Source organism: Acanthochromis polyacanthus, chromosome 21 (assembly GCF_021347895.1).
Source record: "Acanthochromis polyacanthus isolate Apoly-LR-REF ecotype Palm Island chromosome 21, KAUST_Apoly_ChrSc, whole genome shotgun sequence".
Lineage (NCBI taxonomy): Eukaryota > Metazoa > Chordata > Actinopteri > Pomacentridae > Acanthochromis > Acanthochromis polyacanthus.
The window spans coordinates 30,596,017-30,616,016 of record NC_067133.1 but is presented as its reverse complement, the minus strand read 5'-3'; the positions used below and the strand labels follow the sequence as shown (position 1 = coordinate 30,616,016).

Sequence of the window (20,000 nt, the reverse complement as noted above, 5' to 3'; positions counted from 1 at the left end):
ACCAGCTTATATTTCGTTGTTGAGTCACTTTACAGAAGACATCAGGCTTTCATTAGATCATGTTTCACACAGAACTTGTCCAGACATGTTCTGACTTTGCCCCTTATTATTTCAGACAGATTTCATGCACGTTTCACCATCATGTGTCGTTACCTTTCTAATATATTCTAACAGTTACAGCGCCTTAAGTTTAACCCATCATGCTTGGAACATTCCACATTTCATCTTCTAGAAAACATGACTTATCTTCACCAAAGTTACAGGTTATCCTGTGTGATCTCCCCCCAGTCTTCCACACATCTTTACTTCTACACACACAGCTTCTAGGCTTTCTGTGATTACTACATTATTCATGCATTACACACATATTTAAACACTACTCAACAATTCAGTAGCATTTGTCAGGACTACATCATCTTCCCAAAGAATATTACACAATATTAGAATCCTGTTTCAGTCTCCTCTCCACTTTCTCTGTAACCATCTCCTTAACCTAAACTCTAGGAGGTAATGCTGCTTTTTAACACTCACTAAAATACGAAATACTTACTGGTCTTATTTCAGGCAAACAGCAGCTGAATGATTCAGTGACAGAGTCAAGTTTTTCCGTCTCCAGCCATGAGTGTGTGATTGCTGTGACTTGTGGTGAGCTCATGTTTAGACAAAGACCTGCAGCTCAGGCTCATTTCCATGCCATCACTGGGATCACGGCCTCGCTTCCTGTTTTCACGCCGCCTGTCATTAGGGGGTGTTTGGAGGAATGAGTGTTTTTCTGTGGAGGGCTGAGAGTGAAAGCGCCCTCCAGGAGCTTGTTCTGCTCTGGTGATGAGTAAAAACACTTCATTCCTCCCTATGGGCTCCAACATAGAAAACACAAAGCCACTTTCTCTGCCTGCCTGCCTAATACCAGCGATCACCACGAGGGGGCGCACTATCTTTTCCCAAATCTGTGGTACAGCTCAGCTTGGCATTGATCTGGAAGGTAAACAAGTGTAAAAAAAGTCAAGATGCTCCCAGCATCAGAAAGCAGGAGGAAGAGGAGCTACGGTAAATCCAGTCTGCTCAAATGTTTTCTTTCTGCTGGGAAAAGCTGGATGTATCCTGATCTCAGCGTGTTAGTAACCTGTCAGCAGATTGTCCTGCAGCGGTGTGAAGCTACACTGAACCTCCACACAGCTCTGAGCTCTTCAGCTGATTAGACCTGAGCATCACCTAAACCAAACATCCTGAACTCTGGTGGCAGCAGAGGAAATAACGTGACAAAGAGCAGCAGACACGCGTGTTCTACACGGGCAGAAAACAACCATTAGGGCTGGCCCAGAAAGAGGGAGAGCGGACAAAGTGTTGTGGAGTAATGACTGGGTGGACACCTGCAGTCAGCTGAGATACACCTGGTTCATGGAGCTGGGCACGCTCCAGGGCCCTCATTACCCAGCATGCATCTGTCCACCGCTGGATGCATCAATTACACCTCCACACCAGCCCCCCACAGCTCCTGGTGTCGCCATGGCAACAGGAAAGCAAACAGCTGGAGTGGTGTGATGCCATCTCTTCCTTCAGCCAGGTAGAGCTCCTTCTCCTGCCTTCCTCCTGACCGTCTGTGGTTCTGCAGAGCAGTGGAGGTGGGCTGATGGTAGCGTGTTCAGGAGAACACTAGATGAATGAAAAGACAGAACTTTTGCTTTCTAACCACTCTCCTCCTTTTCACACAGGACAGCATGGCGGTAAACACGGCTAATGATTCACAGCCTCCTCTCTGTCACCGTGGTTACAGTCCGCTCAGTGATGCTTCTGTCGCTATGGCAACGACAGTCGCACTCCACTGTGTGAGGTGTGTGATGGTCGCTGTCTGCTAAACCTCTGTGGAACACCCCTTTAAACAGAAACCCACATGTTAGCTCAGAACACGGCGGCTTCTTTCACCGCACACTCGCTTTCTTTCTCTGCATGTCTTTACATCGCCTTCAATTCAGAATCAGTGTTTTCATTGTTTGCTAAGCATCTGTCACGTACACCTCCTGTCAAAGGTTTTAGGACACTGTCTCATTCAAATAAAGTAGAACCTGTCCTACAACTTTTGACAGGGGGTGTATTTCTGTAAGCTGTCCTTTTCCTCTACTGAAATAAAGGAAACAGAGCTGAAAGAGTGGGACAGGCTGCACAGAAGCATCGTATATCAGCTTTAAAGTCTTCAGCTCCCCACAAAGCCTCCGTTCACTTTGGAGCTTATTTAGATTTCATTTCAGTCAGACTTCACCTTTTCCAAACAGATAGCTTTCGTATGTTTTGGTCGTATTAAAAGTAAAATGAAATAAAACAGTGAGCCAGCTGTTTGTATGCTGTAATTCTGTCCATCATCACATGCAGGCAGCTGAAATGAACAACATAAAGATCCTCTGCGTCAGGATTCTACCAGAAACTAAAAGATGGCATGCTGGATGCAGACGCTGCCGTCCCGTGATCCAGACCTTCCAGCCGCTATGAGTTCTGCCGGTTATTAAAGGATCCTGCAGGTGTTTGTCTGGTGGTGTTTGCTTTGCCCCAGAAGCACAGAGAGGGAGAATGACAGAAGAAGATGGATGGAGAAAGAGACAGACAGGAAGCAGAGGTCTGCTTGCATCTGTACGACAGCATGCGACCGTCCCGTCCGGTTCATTCTCCCTCCGGCTGACCCCTCTGGATCGGACCAAGGAGGACATAAAAAGATCACTTTTCCTCTCCATTTATCACCGGCCTTGACCAGCAGGCTTTGAAATTTCAGGGATTCTTTTCATGGTGCAGAGACCTTCCTCACAGCTCTAAAAGAAAACAAAGCCTGGTCTGCTCAGAGGTCACGAGAAATTAGAGATTTTCTGTTATTATTATCTCAGGGAGGAAGTGTGAGAGGTGGACGGGGTCATGGGTAGAGGGGGTGCAGCAGCATCAGAAAATAGCTCTCTGCTGGACAGTTTATTCTGATTCTGAGGGAAACGTGGTGAAGCACGGAGGACTGCTGTGGACGGCTGGCAGAACGCCTCTAAAGGCATTTTTAATGATTTCTTCTGCTATGTAAATAAAAACAGAGAGATGTGCAGAACTGAATGTTTCTAAGCAGCGTGTGAGCAGAGACGGTCTGATCAAAGACTAGAAATGTTAGAATTTAAAACCAGCGTGTGGCCTGACTGTCCCTTCAGCAGGGCTGGCATTTTACAGCGAACCCCCTGAACTCAGCGTGTACAGTAGTGCTATTGAAAGCGCTCTAAGACTCTTCAGCCAAAGGCCTTTAAGAGATGTGGCAGCTTATCGCGAAACCTGTTTCCATAAGGGACAAATTAGGCAAGAAATATACAGTATGACAGCTGCACTGTTGCTGCCAAAAATAAGAGCGCTCAGGTACACAGAGAACGTAGAAAATGACCTTCTGTGATCCTGCCAAGTCCCTGAACAGCTGATGCACACAGATGTGGAGGCAACAAGACACGAGGGCAGAGAAAAGCCGGCCAGCTGTCAGCAAAACACGTCTGACTTTCATGATTTTATATACTAAATAATCACAGAAAACCCCACAGGTGCGGCTCGGTCCACAGCAGCAGCAGGACGTGTTTACAGTGGGTGTGACTGAGGTGGGTGGCTTTACTGGAAGAACAGTCATTCTCAGGTAAATATAAAAACAGCTTAACCACAACCAAATCCAAGCTTCCCACTGCTGACCTGCTGGTATTCCTGGCAGACGTCGGGCTGGACCAGAGTGTTGGCGATCTGCTGGAGATGTGGTTTGAGCAGCGGCCCGGGGCAGCCTCCCAGCACCGCAGCCAGCACCATGAGGGGGGACCAGGGCTGGGAGCAGGAGGACGGGGTGCTCACATGGTCCAGCAGCAGCTTCAGGAAGACAGCCGGAGGGACAAAGGTTCCCAACAGTTCAGCAGCTGCCAGGCACTGGTTAGAGAGGAAGAGGAGGAGACATGAGGACGGAGGGACAGGAAGAACTTTCTCAGTTCCTCACACATCAAAGATCTGTACAATCCTCTGATGTAAACAGGAGCATCCGAGGTCCTGGAGCTCTGCTGGAGCTCTGCTGGACCTGGAGCTCTGCTGGACCTGGTCTGAGCTGAGGACAGACTGACATGGAACTAAAACTGCTGACTCACTAGATGTGCCTTCAAATCATTTCATCTAGAAACAAAAAAAACACTCAGAGAGCAGTCCTCCTCCAAGGCTGCTCAATCAGATCATTTCTGATGGATAAGTCCTCAGAGGTGGATTTGTAGTAGGATCACAATCAGCTGATGTAGTGCTCACTGGTTGTCATGGTTACAGTGATGCCGTGCCGCTATCTGGCAATGATACAGAAATCTATAACCAATCCATGGATCCAGACTATAAGCTGCATCACTGCCAGAATCTGATCACTTGGTCCTTGAGTCATTTCTGAGCTTCAAGGAAAATTTAATTCAAATCTGTCTGTCTGTTTTAGAGGAATGTTGCTGACAGACAGACAGACAGACAGACAGACAGACAGACAGACAGACAGACAGACAGACAGACAGACAGACAGACAGACATTGATCATCACATAACTCTGTCGTATTCCTTGGCAGAGTAATAACTAAAATATCATAGAAGAGCCCTATACTACTGAGAGGTTCAGAAAGAATAGAATAGAACAGAACAGAACAGAACAGAACAGAACAGAACAGAACAGAACAGAACAGAACAGAACAGAACAGAACAGCCCCTTTATTGCCAGCCAGAACATACACTAGCTGGTGCACATTATGACTGAAATTCTGATCAGCTCACCATCGGACCACGTCTGACTCTAAAGTAGGAAATGTGACAGCAGCATCTTCTGGAACTCACGTTTCTGACCACGTCCCTCTCCGAGTCGCTGCAGGCCCGGTAGATGGTGGCCAGGAGAGGCTGCAGATGCTGGGTGCTGTGGTCCTCGGCGTGGAGCAGCAGCACAGAGAGCAGCTGGGAGGTTCTGATCCGGGTGGGAACCAGCCAGTCGGTCACGTCATGGGAGACGGCAGGAAGCAGCCTCCCCAGGTTCCTCACCACCAGCTCTCTGCAGCCCAGCCCTGGACGCTCCACTGGAGGAGGACAGAAACACTTTGAAATACATCTAATCTGTTCTGTTTTCATTCTGAAGAACTCACATCCTCACAGTCTGAACCTTCCGTTTGTCACTGACTTTGCTTTCTGGATCATCTCCAGGAGTTAAAAGCTTCCACATGGTCCTTTAAACTCAGGCAGGGAGACACTTTATTTCTGAACGATGCGACTCAAACTTCAACAGTCATTGCATTATGTACATGTAGTCTATTTATTCATATAAGAACAGAGAAATGTTGTAATCCATAAACCATCTGCAGAATAAACACCACTGACTGACAGACTTCCAAACGTCAGGAGACCAGGTCAGAGCTCATAATGTTTTCTACAACTTCTTCTCAGATTTACCCAGGAGTGGCTTGTCAGAGCAAGTGAAACACATCCTTAAAAAGCCTTCTGTATTTGAACTGTTGATCCTTTTTCTACCCCAGCACCTTATTCTCCTTCTCCTACAGGCATGCTAATGAGAAAGGAAGGCAGGACTAAAGGAAGAAAGAGATAAATCAGAGAAACACACCAGGACAAGACCAAACAAGAGCCGTTGTGGTCGTCTCTCCCCGGCTGACAGTGACCTCCTAACACTGGGAGGCCTGACAGATTTATGATGGCAAGAAAGAAAAAGACAAAGAGGGGGGTAGAGAGACTATTTCCTTTCCTGTCCTGAGGCACAGACAGTATTCATCTGTACTGTCACATGTGTAGTTTCAGGACGTGCATCAGTATGCAGAGCTGGTAGGAGCTGTAGGCCTGTAGGCAGACTACAGTGACCACGTTCAGGTTCACTCATTCCAGGCCCAGAGGCAGACACTTATCTCTCCAAGCCAGGACCTGTTCTGACAGCATCATTTTTTACTGTGTGTTATAACCACAGACAGCTGTAATAAAGAGATAAGAGTTAAAGCACTGAGGTGTAGTTATTACATTTAGAAACATGCAGACAACTTTTAGGGCTCTGAGTTTAGATCAGGAGGTAAACTCACAGCATCTACCCCTCTGCCTCTCCACCTGCACACCCTTTAGAGGTTCAGGCTCACGTAGAAATGTCCTTTTTGTTTAAGAAAAGCAGTTTTATTCAATGAAGATGACATTAAATGAATGATAAATCCAGTGTAGACATTGTTAATGTGGTAAATGACTATTGTAGCTGTAAACATCTGATTTTTAATGGAATATCTCCATAGGGGTACAGAGGAACATTTCCAGCAACCATCACTCCTGTGTTCTAATGCTACATTGTGTTAGCTAATGGTGCTGAAAGGCTCATTGATGATCAGAAAACCCTTGTTCAGTTATGTTAGCACATGGATAAAAGTGGGAGTTTTTGTCTGGATGACCCCAAGCTTTTCAACGGTGGTGTACATGGAGTAAAGTTTGATTTAGTGCGTTGTTGCTAAGAACTCAGAGTTTCTTAAATAAAGATGAACCAAGACACTGAGAATAATATTAGATCAGGAGGTAAACTCACAGCATCTACCCCTCTGCCTCTCCACCTACACACCCTTTAGAGGTTCAGGCTCACGTAGAAATGTCCTTTTTGTTTAAGAAAAGCAGTTTTATTCAATGAAGATGACATTAAATGAATGATAAATCCAGTGTAGACATAGTTAATGTGGTAAATGTGGCAAAGTCTGCACCGGGGATTAATGTCTATTGATTACAAATAATAAGAGCTTCTAGAACACCATGAACATACCAGTGGAGAACGTGGACCACTTCTGATGGCTGCAGTTCTTCATCATTCGTGTACTGAGTTTGGAGTCCTCCACTAACCCGTAAAATGACTCATCTGTTGGCCTGTCTTCATTAAAAATAACAGAGCTGCTAGCGACTGACCTCCTGCTGGGTAGTGTGGAGGCGGGCTGAGAAGGAAGTCCATCTTGTCCTTGATGTCCTCCTCGTTCTCCTTCTCCCACTGTGAGCCGACCTGCCTCCATAAATCAGCTGCTAGAAGTCTGCAGGAGTGAAAAGGTGACAGACGACAGCATGGTCAACAGCACTGTGGTTGTTGTAGTTCATGATCATCTGTAGATATTATGTTAGGTTTCCTTCAGCATTAAATGACTGTCTTACATCGTATTTCAGAGCAAAGACTGAAGAATGTCAGCGTTCATTCATTCACCTTATTTCTGGGATCTCATCGTTGATGCTGCTCAGCAGGAGTGGGATCAGTTTGTGGAAATAAGAGTATCGGTCTCTCATGTGCAACAGCCAATCACCAACCACCGCAGTCACAGCCTTCCTCACCTGGACCAAAGGAGAGAATGAGGAAAAGCAGGATTTAGCTAGTTTCTGCCTCCAGAGGTTAAGTATTAATGTCTCCACATGCAGACAAAACATTCAGATTTTTCGGTCCTGGAGGTAAATAAAATAAAATAAGCACATGAAAGGCACACGGTGGGAGCTCTAAAAGTGGATGATTTACAGAAACCAACCTGTGGTGAGTCGTCAAACAGCCTCTGAGCCAGGTGAGAGAGCACGTCGTCCACGTTTTTACCGCTGCCGTGCTGAATGACTGCACCGGTGGCTTCAATGGCAGACACTCGAACCCGAGAGTGTTGATGAGAAACCGTCAGCATGAGAGGCCTGACCAGACTCTCAGCCTGCAGGTGGAAATGCTCTGAAGAGGAAGAAACTAAGCTACGTTACTAAGAGCTGGGTCAGTAATACAATAAGATGATACAGTTCAGTGAAATAGGACTAAATGATCCCAGGGTTTACCAAACTATGGTTTACATCCTGAAGGGTCTTTTAGTGGGTTTAAGGCTGAAATACAGTCGAACACGGTGGAAACAGAGTCCTTCTACAACATCTCCACCCAAACCAGAGAGGAGAACTTCCTGGACTAAACAGAGTTTTTATTCAGGTCACTTCAATAACTGCATGTCAGCTGAGAGAAATGAAATCACAGCTTAAATTACTGAGATCTAGACCTCCCAGGGTTATTTATGATGTGAATGGACCTGAGAAATTTATATATATTAAGGATTAACACCCTACAAAAAATGATAGAATACAACTTAAGCTGACTATAGTAAATATTAAGACTTCTACCATCTTAAACCACGGTAAAATCTGCACAACAAGGTTTTGTACTGTTGGCATTTTGCACTTTTATAGTTACATTTATACCACAAACCACTCCATGCTGCTGCCATTTATAGTGTATTAATGCTGTATTTATTCATTTTTCATTCTTTATTCATGTATATATCGTACATATTGTTATTATAATTACTATCATTAGTATACATATGGTTCGGCTCTGAGAAATGTTTGCCGCTCTAACACTGGAATTTTTACCTGGTGTGGGGAATAATAAAGGACTAACTTATCTTATCCTCAGCTGTAATAATCCACCAAAGTTCCCCTTCTATCTATCTATCTATATTGAAGATAATTAGAGCAAATTAATTTAAACTTTATTCTCTTGAGAATGAAATCCAGTGTCTCAATGAGGTTACCGGTAAAATAAAAGTTAAATTTAAAAAAAAAAAAAACATGACTGATGGATGATTTAAGTATTCCAGGATAAACCAGTGTCTGACCTCTCCCTGGTTAAACTTCTCATGCGGATGCAGAGCAGAAAGAGAGCTTGTGTGTCGTAAAGCTGTGCGTGCTGTGAAACCATGGCAACAGACGCCTTCTCACCTGGAACACTCTTAGCGAACTCCACGGTGCATCTGCAGCTTTCTCTCTTCACATCTGGAAAAGGGTCCAGGATGCTCCTCTGCAGGACGCGGATCATCTCGCTGAGGAAAGGAGCTAAGTTCTTCCCGCAGACCTCCACCGTCAGGGTCAGCATCTCCACGGCCGAGAGCCGGAGCTCCTCCGCCGGCTCCAGGATCTCCTTCTCCCCGAACCGCTGAGCCAGGCAGGGCATGAGGTAGGGCAGAGCCTCCTGCGGCCTCGGGACGCTCCGGATGAACTCTGTTAGCATCGCTATGGAGGTTTCTCTGCACCTCTCCATCGGGTCTGACAGACATCTGAGGAGCGGCTGGAGGAGCGCAGAGAAGACCTCCTGCTGGACTTCGGAGGACAGAAGCCGGTCCAGGGTCTCCCTCCGGATCAGCTCCAGGGCTCTCCTCCGGGTCGCCTTGTTGTCTTCGTTCAGACAGTTCAGGTGTCGAGCGACTCCTCTCAGGACTTCAGAGGCAGCGTGCTCGTCTCCTGCCGCCATCTTCACTGTCGTTATGGCAACCGGCAGCTGCGCGACAAAAACAAACGGCTGCTTTACGGCACTTCCGGATTCAAAGCCTCGAACTTTATTTGTCTTTACAAACACAAGTTCTGTGCAGCCTCCTGAGACCTTTGGGTGGGCTGCATTTTACATTTCTACGAGTTATTTGAGATAAAAAGCAGCCTGTAAATACAATAATCTGATCATATGTGATGTATATTGTATTATATTCATATTAGAATAAAATAAGATAATCCTTTATTACTCCCCATGTCAGGGGAAATTTACAGCAGCCAACATCTTTTAGAGCAGCACTAACCATATGTACAGCAATGATAATAATTATAATAACAATAACACAAAAATGAATAAATACAGTATTACTACACTATAAGTGATACGATCAGCATTAAGTGGAATGTTGTGGTATAAAAGTCACTGTAAAAGTGCCAAAAAAAAAAAGCCAGCTGTGCAAGGAATTGTTGTGCAGAGTTTTACTGTGGTTAAAGATGATATAAGTCCAGTTTATGTTAACATCAGCCAGTGATGCTGATGTTGTGCGCTCTTACAGCAGATGGAATGAAGGACCTGTAAGTCTGAATAGAATAGAATAGAATAGAATAGAATAGAACATAAGCTTTATTGATCCTAACAAGGAAATTAATTGTAACAGCAGCATCTGACACACAGACATCCCACAACCCAACAGAACACCCACACTAGTTGTTGATCTAATAGTCATATATCTATATTTGTTAGAAAAAAATACATATATAAAAAAACATATGCACAACATGCACTCACAAGTTAATAATATTTAGTAATAAGAATTACTGAGAATTGAAAAGCCTGATTGCAGCTGGTCGGAATTCAATTCAAATAACTTTATTTGTCCTCAAGGGGCAGTTTAAAAGCAGCTTAAAAAAGGACAACCAAGCAAGACACACAATTACACACAAAAAGACCAAACAACAATCAAAAGAACATTGGAGGTTCTTGTTTTAAAATGCATTTGGTTCCTAAACATATATAAAAATAACTATATTCATGTCATTATTATTATGAACAATGAAAAAAATGGTCTTTGGAGGTTAAATGTACAAACTAGACATTTGGACAAAATCACACTGTCCCAATATTAAAAATACAAAATTCTAAATTAATAAAATGTCAAAATGCTGTTATTTATAGGTGCTTACATTAATTACTGAGTAATTAATTATTTTTTTTCATTTAGCAAGTACAAAGGCGGTCAATAAAGCTGATTCTGACTGATTCTAAAATTAAAACTACAGAAATTCTGGAATCACTTTAAATCAGTCGTGTAGCGGTACTCCACACACATTTACAGTTTTAGACGGTTTTAGTATAGATTTTAATTACAGTCATGACCTCATCTTTATCACACCTACAATCCTATAATTGGATTAACTCAAATTAAATTCTAAAATCTCATTCTTTAAAATTACAGGTTGAAGACTTTTGTGGCTAAATGCAGATTTACCAAATAGATCCACATACAGTAAAATTCATGGAAGCACAGCTACAACTTATTGAATGTATTTCTGAAGGTAGAATATCAATTAAGACACAAAATGTTTCACCTCGTTACACACTGAGAGCTGAAATCAGCGAGCAGCTGCACAGAACTAAAGCAAAACGCAGATCTCAGGACGCTTTAGGCCTCAATACAAAAACATTTGTTGTTTTATTGAAAGTAGGACTCACTTTTGTGATTCAGAAAAATGCAAACATCCAAAAGAACGCCCTGATGGTCAGATTTATCATTACAGTATTCCAAAACTGTTATTTTCTACACATCCTTGTAAAAGGTCAGATCTGTTCCATTTAGGGTTTGCACTGTTTTTTTTTTAAAAGAATTAACAGCATCAGATCTTCATGGGGAGGAGTATTCATTCCAACACAGAGCAGCTCTACAACAGAACAGACTTCATGGAACCATGGACCAGTAGAACGTTCCTGAGCAAAACAGGGACATTTTGGGGGACATTTTTCCATGTTCTCCTGATGGGTTTTCTCCAGCTTCCTCCCACAGTCCAGAAACATGCTGAGGTTAATCAGTGATTCTAAACTGTCTGTAGGTGTGATTGTTTGTCTCTATGTGTAGCCCTGTGACAGACTGTTACCTGTCCAGGTGAACCTTCACTCTCAGTCAGCTGGGACAGACTCCGCCCCCTGCAAACCTAAAGAGGATTAAGTGGTGTATAGATGATGGATGGATAGTTCTGCTGTGTGGTTTTGTGTGCTGCCTCATCTTGCCAACCCTATGAAATATTTCTGCTCCAACATCAAAATACCAACAAAGCGTCTGGGAATAACAATAGTTTCATCATGTCACATCTGTACAATAACCATATGTAAATTCATCATGTCATTTGTATTCACATCCATTTTGTGTTCCTGTCCTTTCTTTTCCAGAGCTGAGGGAGGGTCGTCAGCTGATGGAGCCACATCTGGATCCAGAGGTTCAGCTGCAGAAAATCTCCCTCGCTTCCATTCCAGCTCTCTGACATGATCTTTGGTTTCTGTTTAGGGGTCTTCAGTGCATAGTTTTGGTTGTTTTGTGGTGGAATAAAACCATTGTAGTTGTCACACAGCTGTTGTCTCCCTGTTTGGCTAGTTTTTTTGAGCCAAGCTGCAACAATCATCATGTTCATATCTATATGCAGATTCACCACAGAAAACAACAAGACAGACAAAGAGTCACTTTAAGCTCAGAAAGTAAAGAGCAATTATAGAAATATAATATCTTGGGACCATAATTGATGAAAAATTGAATTGATGAAAACTGCAAATCTGTCTGCCATAAAGTCCATCAGCGCCTTCACCGCCTCAGAAAACTCCCTTATTTCCACATTAAACGGTCTTGATTCTGTTTTTTTTCAACAGTGTGTTTAATCTTCTGCTTGGTGTCATGGTTCAGGTTAGGGTTAGGGTTTAAGGTCAGAGAAAAACTCCCTGAACCAAACAGTGAGATGGTCCAGCCTCCTGATTGGTCCCAGCCTGGTCCAGCCTCCTGATTGGTCCCAGTCTGGTCCAGCCTCCTGATTGGTCCCAGTCTGGTCCAGCCTCCTGATTGGTTCCAGTCTGGTCCAGCCTCCTGATTGGTCCCAGCCTGGTCCAGCCTCCTGATTGGTCCCAGCCTGGTCCAGCCTCCTGATTGGTCCCAGTCTGGTCCAGCCTCCTGATTGGTCCCAGTCTGGTCCAGCCTCCTGATTGGTCCCAGTCAGGTCCAGCCTCCTGATTGGTCCCAGCCTGGTCCAGCCTCCTGATTGGTCCCAGCCTGGTCCAGCCTCCTGATTGGTTCCAGTCTGGTCCAGCCTCCTGATTGGTCCCAGCCTGGTCCAGCCTCCTGATTGGTCCCAGCCTGGTCCAGCCTCCTGATTGGTCCCAGTCAGGTCCAGCCTCCTGATTGGTCCCAGCCTGGTCCAGCCTCCTGATTGGTTCCAGCCTGGTCCAGCCTCCTGATTGGTTCCAGTCTGGTCCAGCCTCCTGATTGGTCCCAGCCTGGTCCAGCCTCCTGATTGGTCCCAGCCTGGTCCAGCCTCCTGATTGGTCCCAGTCTGGTCCAGCCTCCTGATTGGTCCCAGTCAGGTCCAGCCTCCTGATTGGTCCCAGCCTGGTCCAGCCTCCTGATTGGTCCCAGCCTGGTCCAGCCTCCTGATTGGTTCCAGCCTGGTCCAGCCTCCTGATTGGTTCCAGTCTGGTCCAGCCTCCTGATTGGTCCCAGCCTGGTCCAGCCTCCTGATTGGTCCCAGCCTGGTCCAGCCTCCTGATTGGTCCCAGTCTGGTCCAGCCTCCTGATTGGTCCCAGCCTGGTCCAGCCTCCTGATTGGTTCCAGCCTGGTCCAGCCTCCTGATTGGTCCCAGCCTGGTCCAGCCTCCTGATTGGTCCCAACCTGGTCCAGCCTCCTGATTGGTCCCAGCCTGGTCCAGCCTCCTGATTGGTCCCAGTCTGGTCCAGCCTCCTGATTGGTCCCAGCCTGGTCCAGCCTCCTGATTGGTCCCAGTCAGGTCCAGCCTCCTGATTGGTCCCAGCCTGGTCCAGCCTCCTGATTGGTCCCAGCCTGGTCCAGCCTCCTGATTGGTCCCAGCCTGGTCCAGCCTCCTGATTGGTCCCAGCCTGGTCCAGCCTCCTGATTGGTCCCAACCTGGTCCAGCCTCCTGATTGGTCCCAGCCTGGTCCAGCCTCCTGATTGGTCCCAGTCAGGTCCAGCCTCCTGATTGGTCCCAGCCTGGTCCAGCCTCCTGATTGGTCCCAGCCTGGTCCAGCCTCCTGATTGGTCCCAGCCTGGTCCAGCCTCCTGATTGGTCCCAGCCTGGTCCAGCCTCCTGATTGGTCCCAGTCTGGTCCAGCCTTCTTGTCCACTAAACAGGTGCACATGATGGTTTTATCAGTCCTTAATAACGGTGAAATTCAGCTTCTTCCTTCTGGACAGAGATTTTTAGATCCAAGATGCAGAATTATAAAACAGTTCCTGTCGCTGTCACTGAGTTCAGTAAGAAATAGTGACATTTACACTTTATTTATCTTATTTCTTAGCTCTGTTTATTACTGTGACTTTTAGATTTCATGTCGGCTTTCATCCCAGAGATTGGTTTTATTTCCCTAAGGCTTTTTTATTGTGTGTTTTTTTAATTTATCTTGTCTTTTTACCTATCCTCGCTGCTATGCTGGTGAACGGTGGAACTCTGAGCACATTTTTGTCTTTTGTCTTGTCACTCAATCAAATACCTGCCTGACAGGTTCAATGTCTGCTTTGTAACAGAATGTCAAATGCATTCATTTTGTATTTTCTGCAAAAACAAATTTACCCTAACCCTACAGTTTCATTTATCAGACTCTTTTTATCCAAAGTGACGTCCATCTGAGAGCAGATCCACCACCAGCAAGGATCTAGTCAGGAGAAAAGAACCAGGAGAAGACCCATAAACAGGTTCTAGTGATGATAGGACCGTGGTGTCTGCAGGAAGTCTGTTCAGTGAAGATCTGGTTTTAGTCTCTTCTTAAAGACTGAGAGATTCTGCAGATGGAACAGAGCTCATATTCATCATTCTGTGTCTTTATTATAGCTTTGTTTTCAGCCTTAGTTTGGTTTTTCTAACTCTTCCAGTTGCACCTGTATCCACGTACTGTAACATGTAAACTTCAATAATAAAACTGATCACATCTTCAGGGTGTTCTAGTTATGCTCAGTGCAAAAATTTACACAGTTTGAAACGAAGAAAAACATGAAATCATTACTTTATCAAGCTGCTTATAAAATTCCTAAAAGCAGAATGCCGTACAGGTAAAAACACCTTAAAATGGAATTTCTTGTAAAACAGTTCCTCCATAAAAGATAAAAATAGAGTGTCATAACCTCCCTTCAGTCTGCATTAATACATATAATTAAGTGACTATATTTCAAACCTTTACTGCTTTACTGTTTATTGTTTATTCATGTTTTTTTATAACTATTTTAATTTTTATGGCTGCTACTTTGGCCAGGTCTCCCTTGTAAAGGAGATCTCTGATGTCATTGGGACTTCCTGGTTAAATAAAGGTATAAAAAAAATGAAAAAATAAATATAGCTAAAACCAAACTTTGGCCCTCAGAGCAACCAGAACACTTCCAGCTGTTTTTATGGCTCCATGCTGCCTTTAAGGATGCTTTTAATGTATTTATTTATTTTATTTCCCTGCTGATGTGCTGCATCCTGCTCTCTGCTGCTGTACATATCCAGAAGTAAATTCATCGTGTGTACATTATCTTCGTTCCACCTTTATTTCATATTTTATCCGTTTCGCTTCCTGTCTCACCTGTTTCCACCTGCTCTAACATGTACATCACACTAAGGAAATTGATTAGCTGTTTGCCTTTAAGGCTGTTTTTATTCATTTATTATTTACCTGCCGATGTGCTGTTTTTATGGCTGTGTGTCGCCTTTAAGGCTGGGCTTATTTATTTATTTATTATTTACCTGCCTCGTGCTGCTGCCTCTGGAGAGATGACAGATTGACGTCATCGCTCCTGACGCAGAGCCAGCAGCAGCATCATCAGCATCAGCAGCAGCAGCAGCAGCAGCAGCAGCTAGCCTCCGATCCTCCATCTCCAGCAGAGAGCCTCCTCACTGGCCATCCTCCACACAGCCACGGTAGGAACACCTTGTCCCAGGCTGTCCTTCAGTCCGGGTTCTCCTCCTCGGGTCTATCCGCAGTGGTTCCTCTCCGCTGGGTTCGTCTGTCCTTGTCAGGTTAGCAGAGCTAGCCGTGTTAGCCGTCTGTTGGACGCAGCCGAACAGGTGATCAGTGTCATCCAGCAGGAAGCTGCGAACTCTGCGGTGTTTGTTGTGGAGAGGCTGCAGTCGGTCCTGGTAGGATTTATCTTGCAGTAATGTGGAGACGTGGTGTCCCTCTGAGGAAGTGATGCAGGGTGTTGGACAGTTAGCTAGCTCAGCTTCCTGTTGCCATGAGACGTTCTGCAGCGTTTCTGATGTTAGAACCGATCCATGAGGCTCATTCCACAACTGGAGGACATTTTACCTCCCTTTTTAAATAACCCATGTAGAAAATGCTAAAACATGCAGTACCTGTGTAAATGTTCTTGTCCTGAGACCAAATCTAAAAAAACTAGGAGAAAGGAATAATTCAAAATATTTAAAAATACCAAATAAGTCTGGAGTTCCCCTGAAATGACATTTTCTCTTGTCCAAAACTAAATCTCTGATAAAACAGGTAGAATTAAATTTAAATATCCTTTTTGTTATTTTTTTTAAATTTTCATTGATGTCTCTTGTAATTGTGGGAACATTTTTAAAATTAACATAACAGTTTAAATAATAATTATTATTCATGGAACAACATGTTAGCAGAACCTGTTGATGATGTTTTTTTTGTTTTCTGTCACATTTCTGTCGTTTTGTGTATTGTTTTTTTCATTTTCTGTCTCTTTTTTTGTCTTTTAGTGTCTTGTTTTTGTCGTTTCCATCCTCCAACAGTGTTCCTAAAGAATGTGTAGATCAAAGCTATGTCCTCTCTTCTATTTTCCATCTTTTCATCCATTGTCAGCCTTGATTGAATGTCTCTCTCTACCTCATATTATCAGGATCAGACTCATTCTTTGGACTGTTTCCATCAGTCAGTTTGTCCTCTTGGTCAGCAGTAACAGCTAGCTAAATATCTAGCTTCTACTGCTGAGAAAAAGATCACATTAGCATGGATTAGCAACCCTGTTACTGTGATTAGAGTAGGGTTAGCAAACAGCACAGAAAACATGGAATAAAAATGCTACCATTGATGTGGAAGCTGAGACAATCAATACCTATTATTGATGAATATGGAGCAGAACACTGTGAAAGAGAAGGTTTATTGTTCAAACATTTTGAAGCCCAGATGTCCTCCAGTTCTTTAATGATCCATGCAGTGTTACTTTCACTAATTAAGTCCCATCATGTTGATCCAGCTTCATCTGCAGGTCTTTCACGAGGACTGTTTTATTTCAGCATGAAATAGTTCTGATGCTGTGAGTGAACTCTCCTTTTTAGGGTTCTTTAGTCTCATTCCCACAAACACAGAGTTCCAGATTTGTTCTAATGAAACCAAATATGATCAGCTGATAAGATCCTCTGTCTCATTATTTGCAGTTTTATGTTGTCAACACGTCTGCATGTAGAGCACATTTTTAGGAAACGTTCTCGAGAATTTGTTTGTGTCCAAAACAACCTGACAGGAAGGCTTTTTTTTGGATAATTGTGTGAAAAGAAATCCTGACAGGTTTAGGTGCCATAGTGACTAAAATCCAGTGTTAATGTTGATGTTATTAAATGACTAGATGTTCAGTTCAGTCAGGTGGAACCGATACAGATAAGTCCTGTCAGACGTTGTCCTTATCACTGGTACAGGTAACACACACCTGCAGCAGGTAAACATCATGTCACCAACACAGGAGACACGAGCAGCTCTTTAAACATGAAGTCTCCTCCTCCCCATGATCCATTCCTCACCCGTTATCTCCCCCTTCCCCTCCTTATCTTGTTGAATGCTCCTCCTTTCTGTCCTGATTCCCTCCCCTCCTCTCATGGTCCACCCTGTTCTCTCCCACTGCCACAGAGATAAAAGATAAGATGGCCACCTCCTCCTCCGCTCTGGAAGAAGACGAGAGTTTGAAAGGCTGTGAAATCTTCGTGCAGAAGCACAACATCCAGCAGATCCTCAAAGAGTGCATCGTGAACCTCTGCATCGCTAAGCCTGAGCGTCCTATGAAGTTCCTGCGGGAGCATTTTGAAAAGCTGGAGAAGGTCGGTGACAACTCATATGACTTGATTTAATGAGTTTGAAGGTGTTTTATGTGAATTTAATGTGTACCAGTGACTGAGCAGTGTTTCAGGTCCTCTGATGCTAGCGTTTGGTCGTCATGTGCATGAAATGGTCTTTAACCTGTAAGAACTGAGCATGCTTATCACATGATGTGCTGCTTTCAGAAGTAAACCTCCTCGTGGTGCTCGTAAACAGTTTGTGTCATTACATCGGCTCTAGTGAGGTTTGTAAAACGGTGTGAGCAGACAAAGAACATCCCAGCTAGCATCAGAAACAGTCTGTACTGGGACTGTTATAATAGAGCTTTCATTTTCCATCCTATAATAGGAGGCCATCAGGGAGTGTGAGAGGAGCTCCCATAAAAGGCCAGTGTCCTGAAGCAGACAGCAGAGTTTTTGTGTCTCTGCCTGTCAATCTGTCCACAAAAAGAGACGACATGGCTTTAAATACAGGTAAATAACACCTGCTAGGAGATGACAGCAGGTTTATTAAATATCAGAACTGGAAAGCAGCTTGAAACGGATCCCACCTCTGCAGCACACAAACAGCGACACTCCTCAGTGTGTTTGCATCTGTTCAGCCGCTGTGTTGGCATTACGACTGTAGGAGGTCCTGAAGTCTATCCGGCTCCTTTTGAATTAAATGTAGAGGAATTTACTCAGAGACACAGCAGATTAGAATTAAAATAAGACAGATACGACTGCTTTAAGTGTATGCAGGTACATGTGAGCCTCCTTCTGTTTAGCCTCAGTGAATGTTCTTCTCCAGGTTTTTATCATCTGTTGGATCATAAGATGTGGAACAATGGACTCTACTCTTACACAGATAGGTCATCAAGGTGTGTGAGCTGTAGCTGGAGGCAGCTGATGGTGGAGTTTAGCCTTCAACAAGAGGACTGATTGTGCAGAGAGATCAGATGTAGCAGGACTGAAGCTTCTGGTCCCAGTGTCTGGAGGCTGCAGGGTGTGAGGACGGCGAGCATGTGAGAGTCATCTGATAGCATCACTTCTCAGCATGGAAAGTACCGTTTTTGTTTAATTAAAAAAAAAAATGGCGGTGGAATCAAAACGTGTTCATGGATCATTCCAGACCTGGAGGACATTTGGGCTTTAAGATGTTTATAAAATAAACCTGCTCTTCTCCAGTGTTCTGCTCCATATTCATCAATAATAGGTATTGATTGGCTCAGCTTCCACATCAATGGTAGCATTTTTATTCCATGTTTTCTGTGCTGTTTGCTAACCCTACTCTAATCACAGTAACAGGGTTGCTAATCCATGCTAATGTGATCTTTTTCTCAGCAGTAGAAGCTAGATATTTAGCTAGCTGTTACTGCTGACCAAGAGGACAAACTGACTGATGGAAAACAGTCCAAAGAATGAGTCTGATCCTGATAATATGAGGTAGAGAGAGACATTCAATCAAGGCTGACAATGGATGAAAAGATGGAAAATAGAAGAGAGGACATAGCTTTGATCTACACATTCTTTAGGAACACTGTTGGAGGATGGAAATGACAAAAACAAGACACAAAATGAAAAAATAAGACACAAAACAACAAAAATATCATCAACAGGTTCTGCTAGCATGTTGTGGGACACGTTCCATGTTTAGTAATTAGGATTTTAAAAAAATTGTTGATTAAAAAAATGTTCCCACAATTACAGAAACATCACTGAAGAAAAGCAAACCAGAAAAGGAGATTTAAATTCACTTTAACTGTTTTATTAGAGATCCAGTTTGGTCATCAGAAGGATGAGAGAAAAATGTTTTAGGAGGAACTCCAGATTTATTTGGTATTTTAAAATATTTCAAACATTCTTTTCTCCTAGTTTTTATAGATTTGGTCTCAGGACAAGAACATTTACACAACTGCTGCATGTTTTAGTGTTTTCTACATGGATTATTAGAAATGGAACTTAAAATGTCCTCCAGTTGTGGAATGACTCGTGTCCCTCAGGTTTAGGACAGAAGTGAAGGTCCAGCTGTTCTTCCTGTGTTTGCGTCTGTCGGCTTTCAGGATGAGGAGCTGAAGTCCTCCCACAGTTACACGGTGAAGCAGCCTTAGCGTCAGAATGAGCCCAGCGCTGAGAGTAAAGCTGCTTTTAATGGAGACTGTAATGCTGCAGAGTGACACGGGCAGCATGAATACTAATCAGAGAGATGGAGCTCAGCAGAAACAAGCTGCTGGAAAACATGCAGCACACCTGCACCATGTCCAATCACCACAGCAAACCAGCCTCAAGGATGTCTTCATGTCAACAGAATGCACACAGCTACGTTTTCCATTAATATTCATGTGCTCATCATTTACAAAGGAGTGAGCTGCTGTGTGGTGGTGGTGTAAAAAAATAAAGTATAATGAAGGATTTGTTCCATCATGTCATAGTCAGCACAGAAACACAGGCT

General features: G+C 44.0%; 2 protein-coding genes and 2 long non-coding RNA genes across 7 annotated transcripts in view; 2 read left to right on the top strand and 2 right to left on the bottom strand.

Moving 5' to 3' along the window:
- Positions 1-15,385, bottom strand: part of LOC110952015 (dynein axonemal assembly factor 5) — a 36,195-nt gene extending 20,810 nt beyond the window's left edge. For both annotated transcript variants that reach the window (XM_022195325.2, XM_022195326.2), the window contains exons 1-7: positions 15,257-15,385; positions 8,743-9,298; positions 7,527-7,711; positions 7,214-7,338; positions 6,928-7,046; positions 4,840-5,072; positions 3,691-3,915 (exon numbers count right to left, since the gene is read on the bottom strand). In XM_022195325.2, the coding sequence (XP_022051017.2) occupies positions 3,691-3,915; positions 4,840-5,072; positions 6,928-7,046; positions 7,214-7,338; positions 7,527-7,711; positions 8,743-9,298; positions 15,257-15,385 (1,572 nt within the window). The remainder of the gene's footprint in view (positions 1-3,690; positions 3,916-4,839; positions 5,073-6,927; positions 7,047-7,213; positions 7,339-7,526; positions 7,712-8,742; positions 9,299-15,256) is intronic.
- LOC127531495 (uncharacterized) lies at positions 12,168-13,434 on the bottom strand. The gene is made up of 2 exons (XR_007938575.1): positions 13,192-13,434; positions 12,168-12,351 (listed from the first exon to the last, which is right to left on the bottom strand). It is a non-coding gene; the product is annotated as an uncharacterized LOC127531495 (long non-coding RNA).
- LOC127531498 (uncharacterized) lies at positions 12,180-13,744 on the top strand. Its single transcript, XR_007938580.1, has 3 exons — positions 12,180-12,298; positions 12,523-12,718; positions 13,503-13,744. It is a non-coding gene; the product is annotated as an uncharacterized LOC127531498 (long non-coding RNA).
- Positions 15,317-20,000, top strand: part of prkar1b (protein kinase, cAMP-dependent, regulatory, type I, beta) — a 79,928-nt gene continuing 75,244 nt past the window's right edge. Inside the window, exons 1-2 of one of the 3 annotated variants that reach the window (XM_022195327.2) lie at positions 15,317-15,430; positions 17,385-17,572. In XM_022195327.2, the coding sequence (XP_022051019.1) occupies positions 17,399-17,572 (174 nt within the window). In that variant the 5' untranslated portion in view covers positions 15,317-15,430; positions 17,385-17,398. Of the gene's footprint in view, positions 15,530-17,384; positions 17,573-20,000 lie in introns of all 3 variants that reach the window. The other 2 variants (XM_022195328.2, XM_051940886.1) reach the window with 2 other exon arrangements.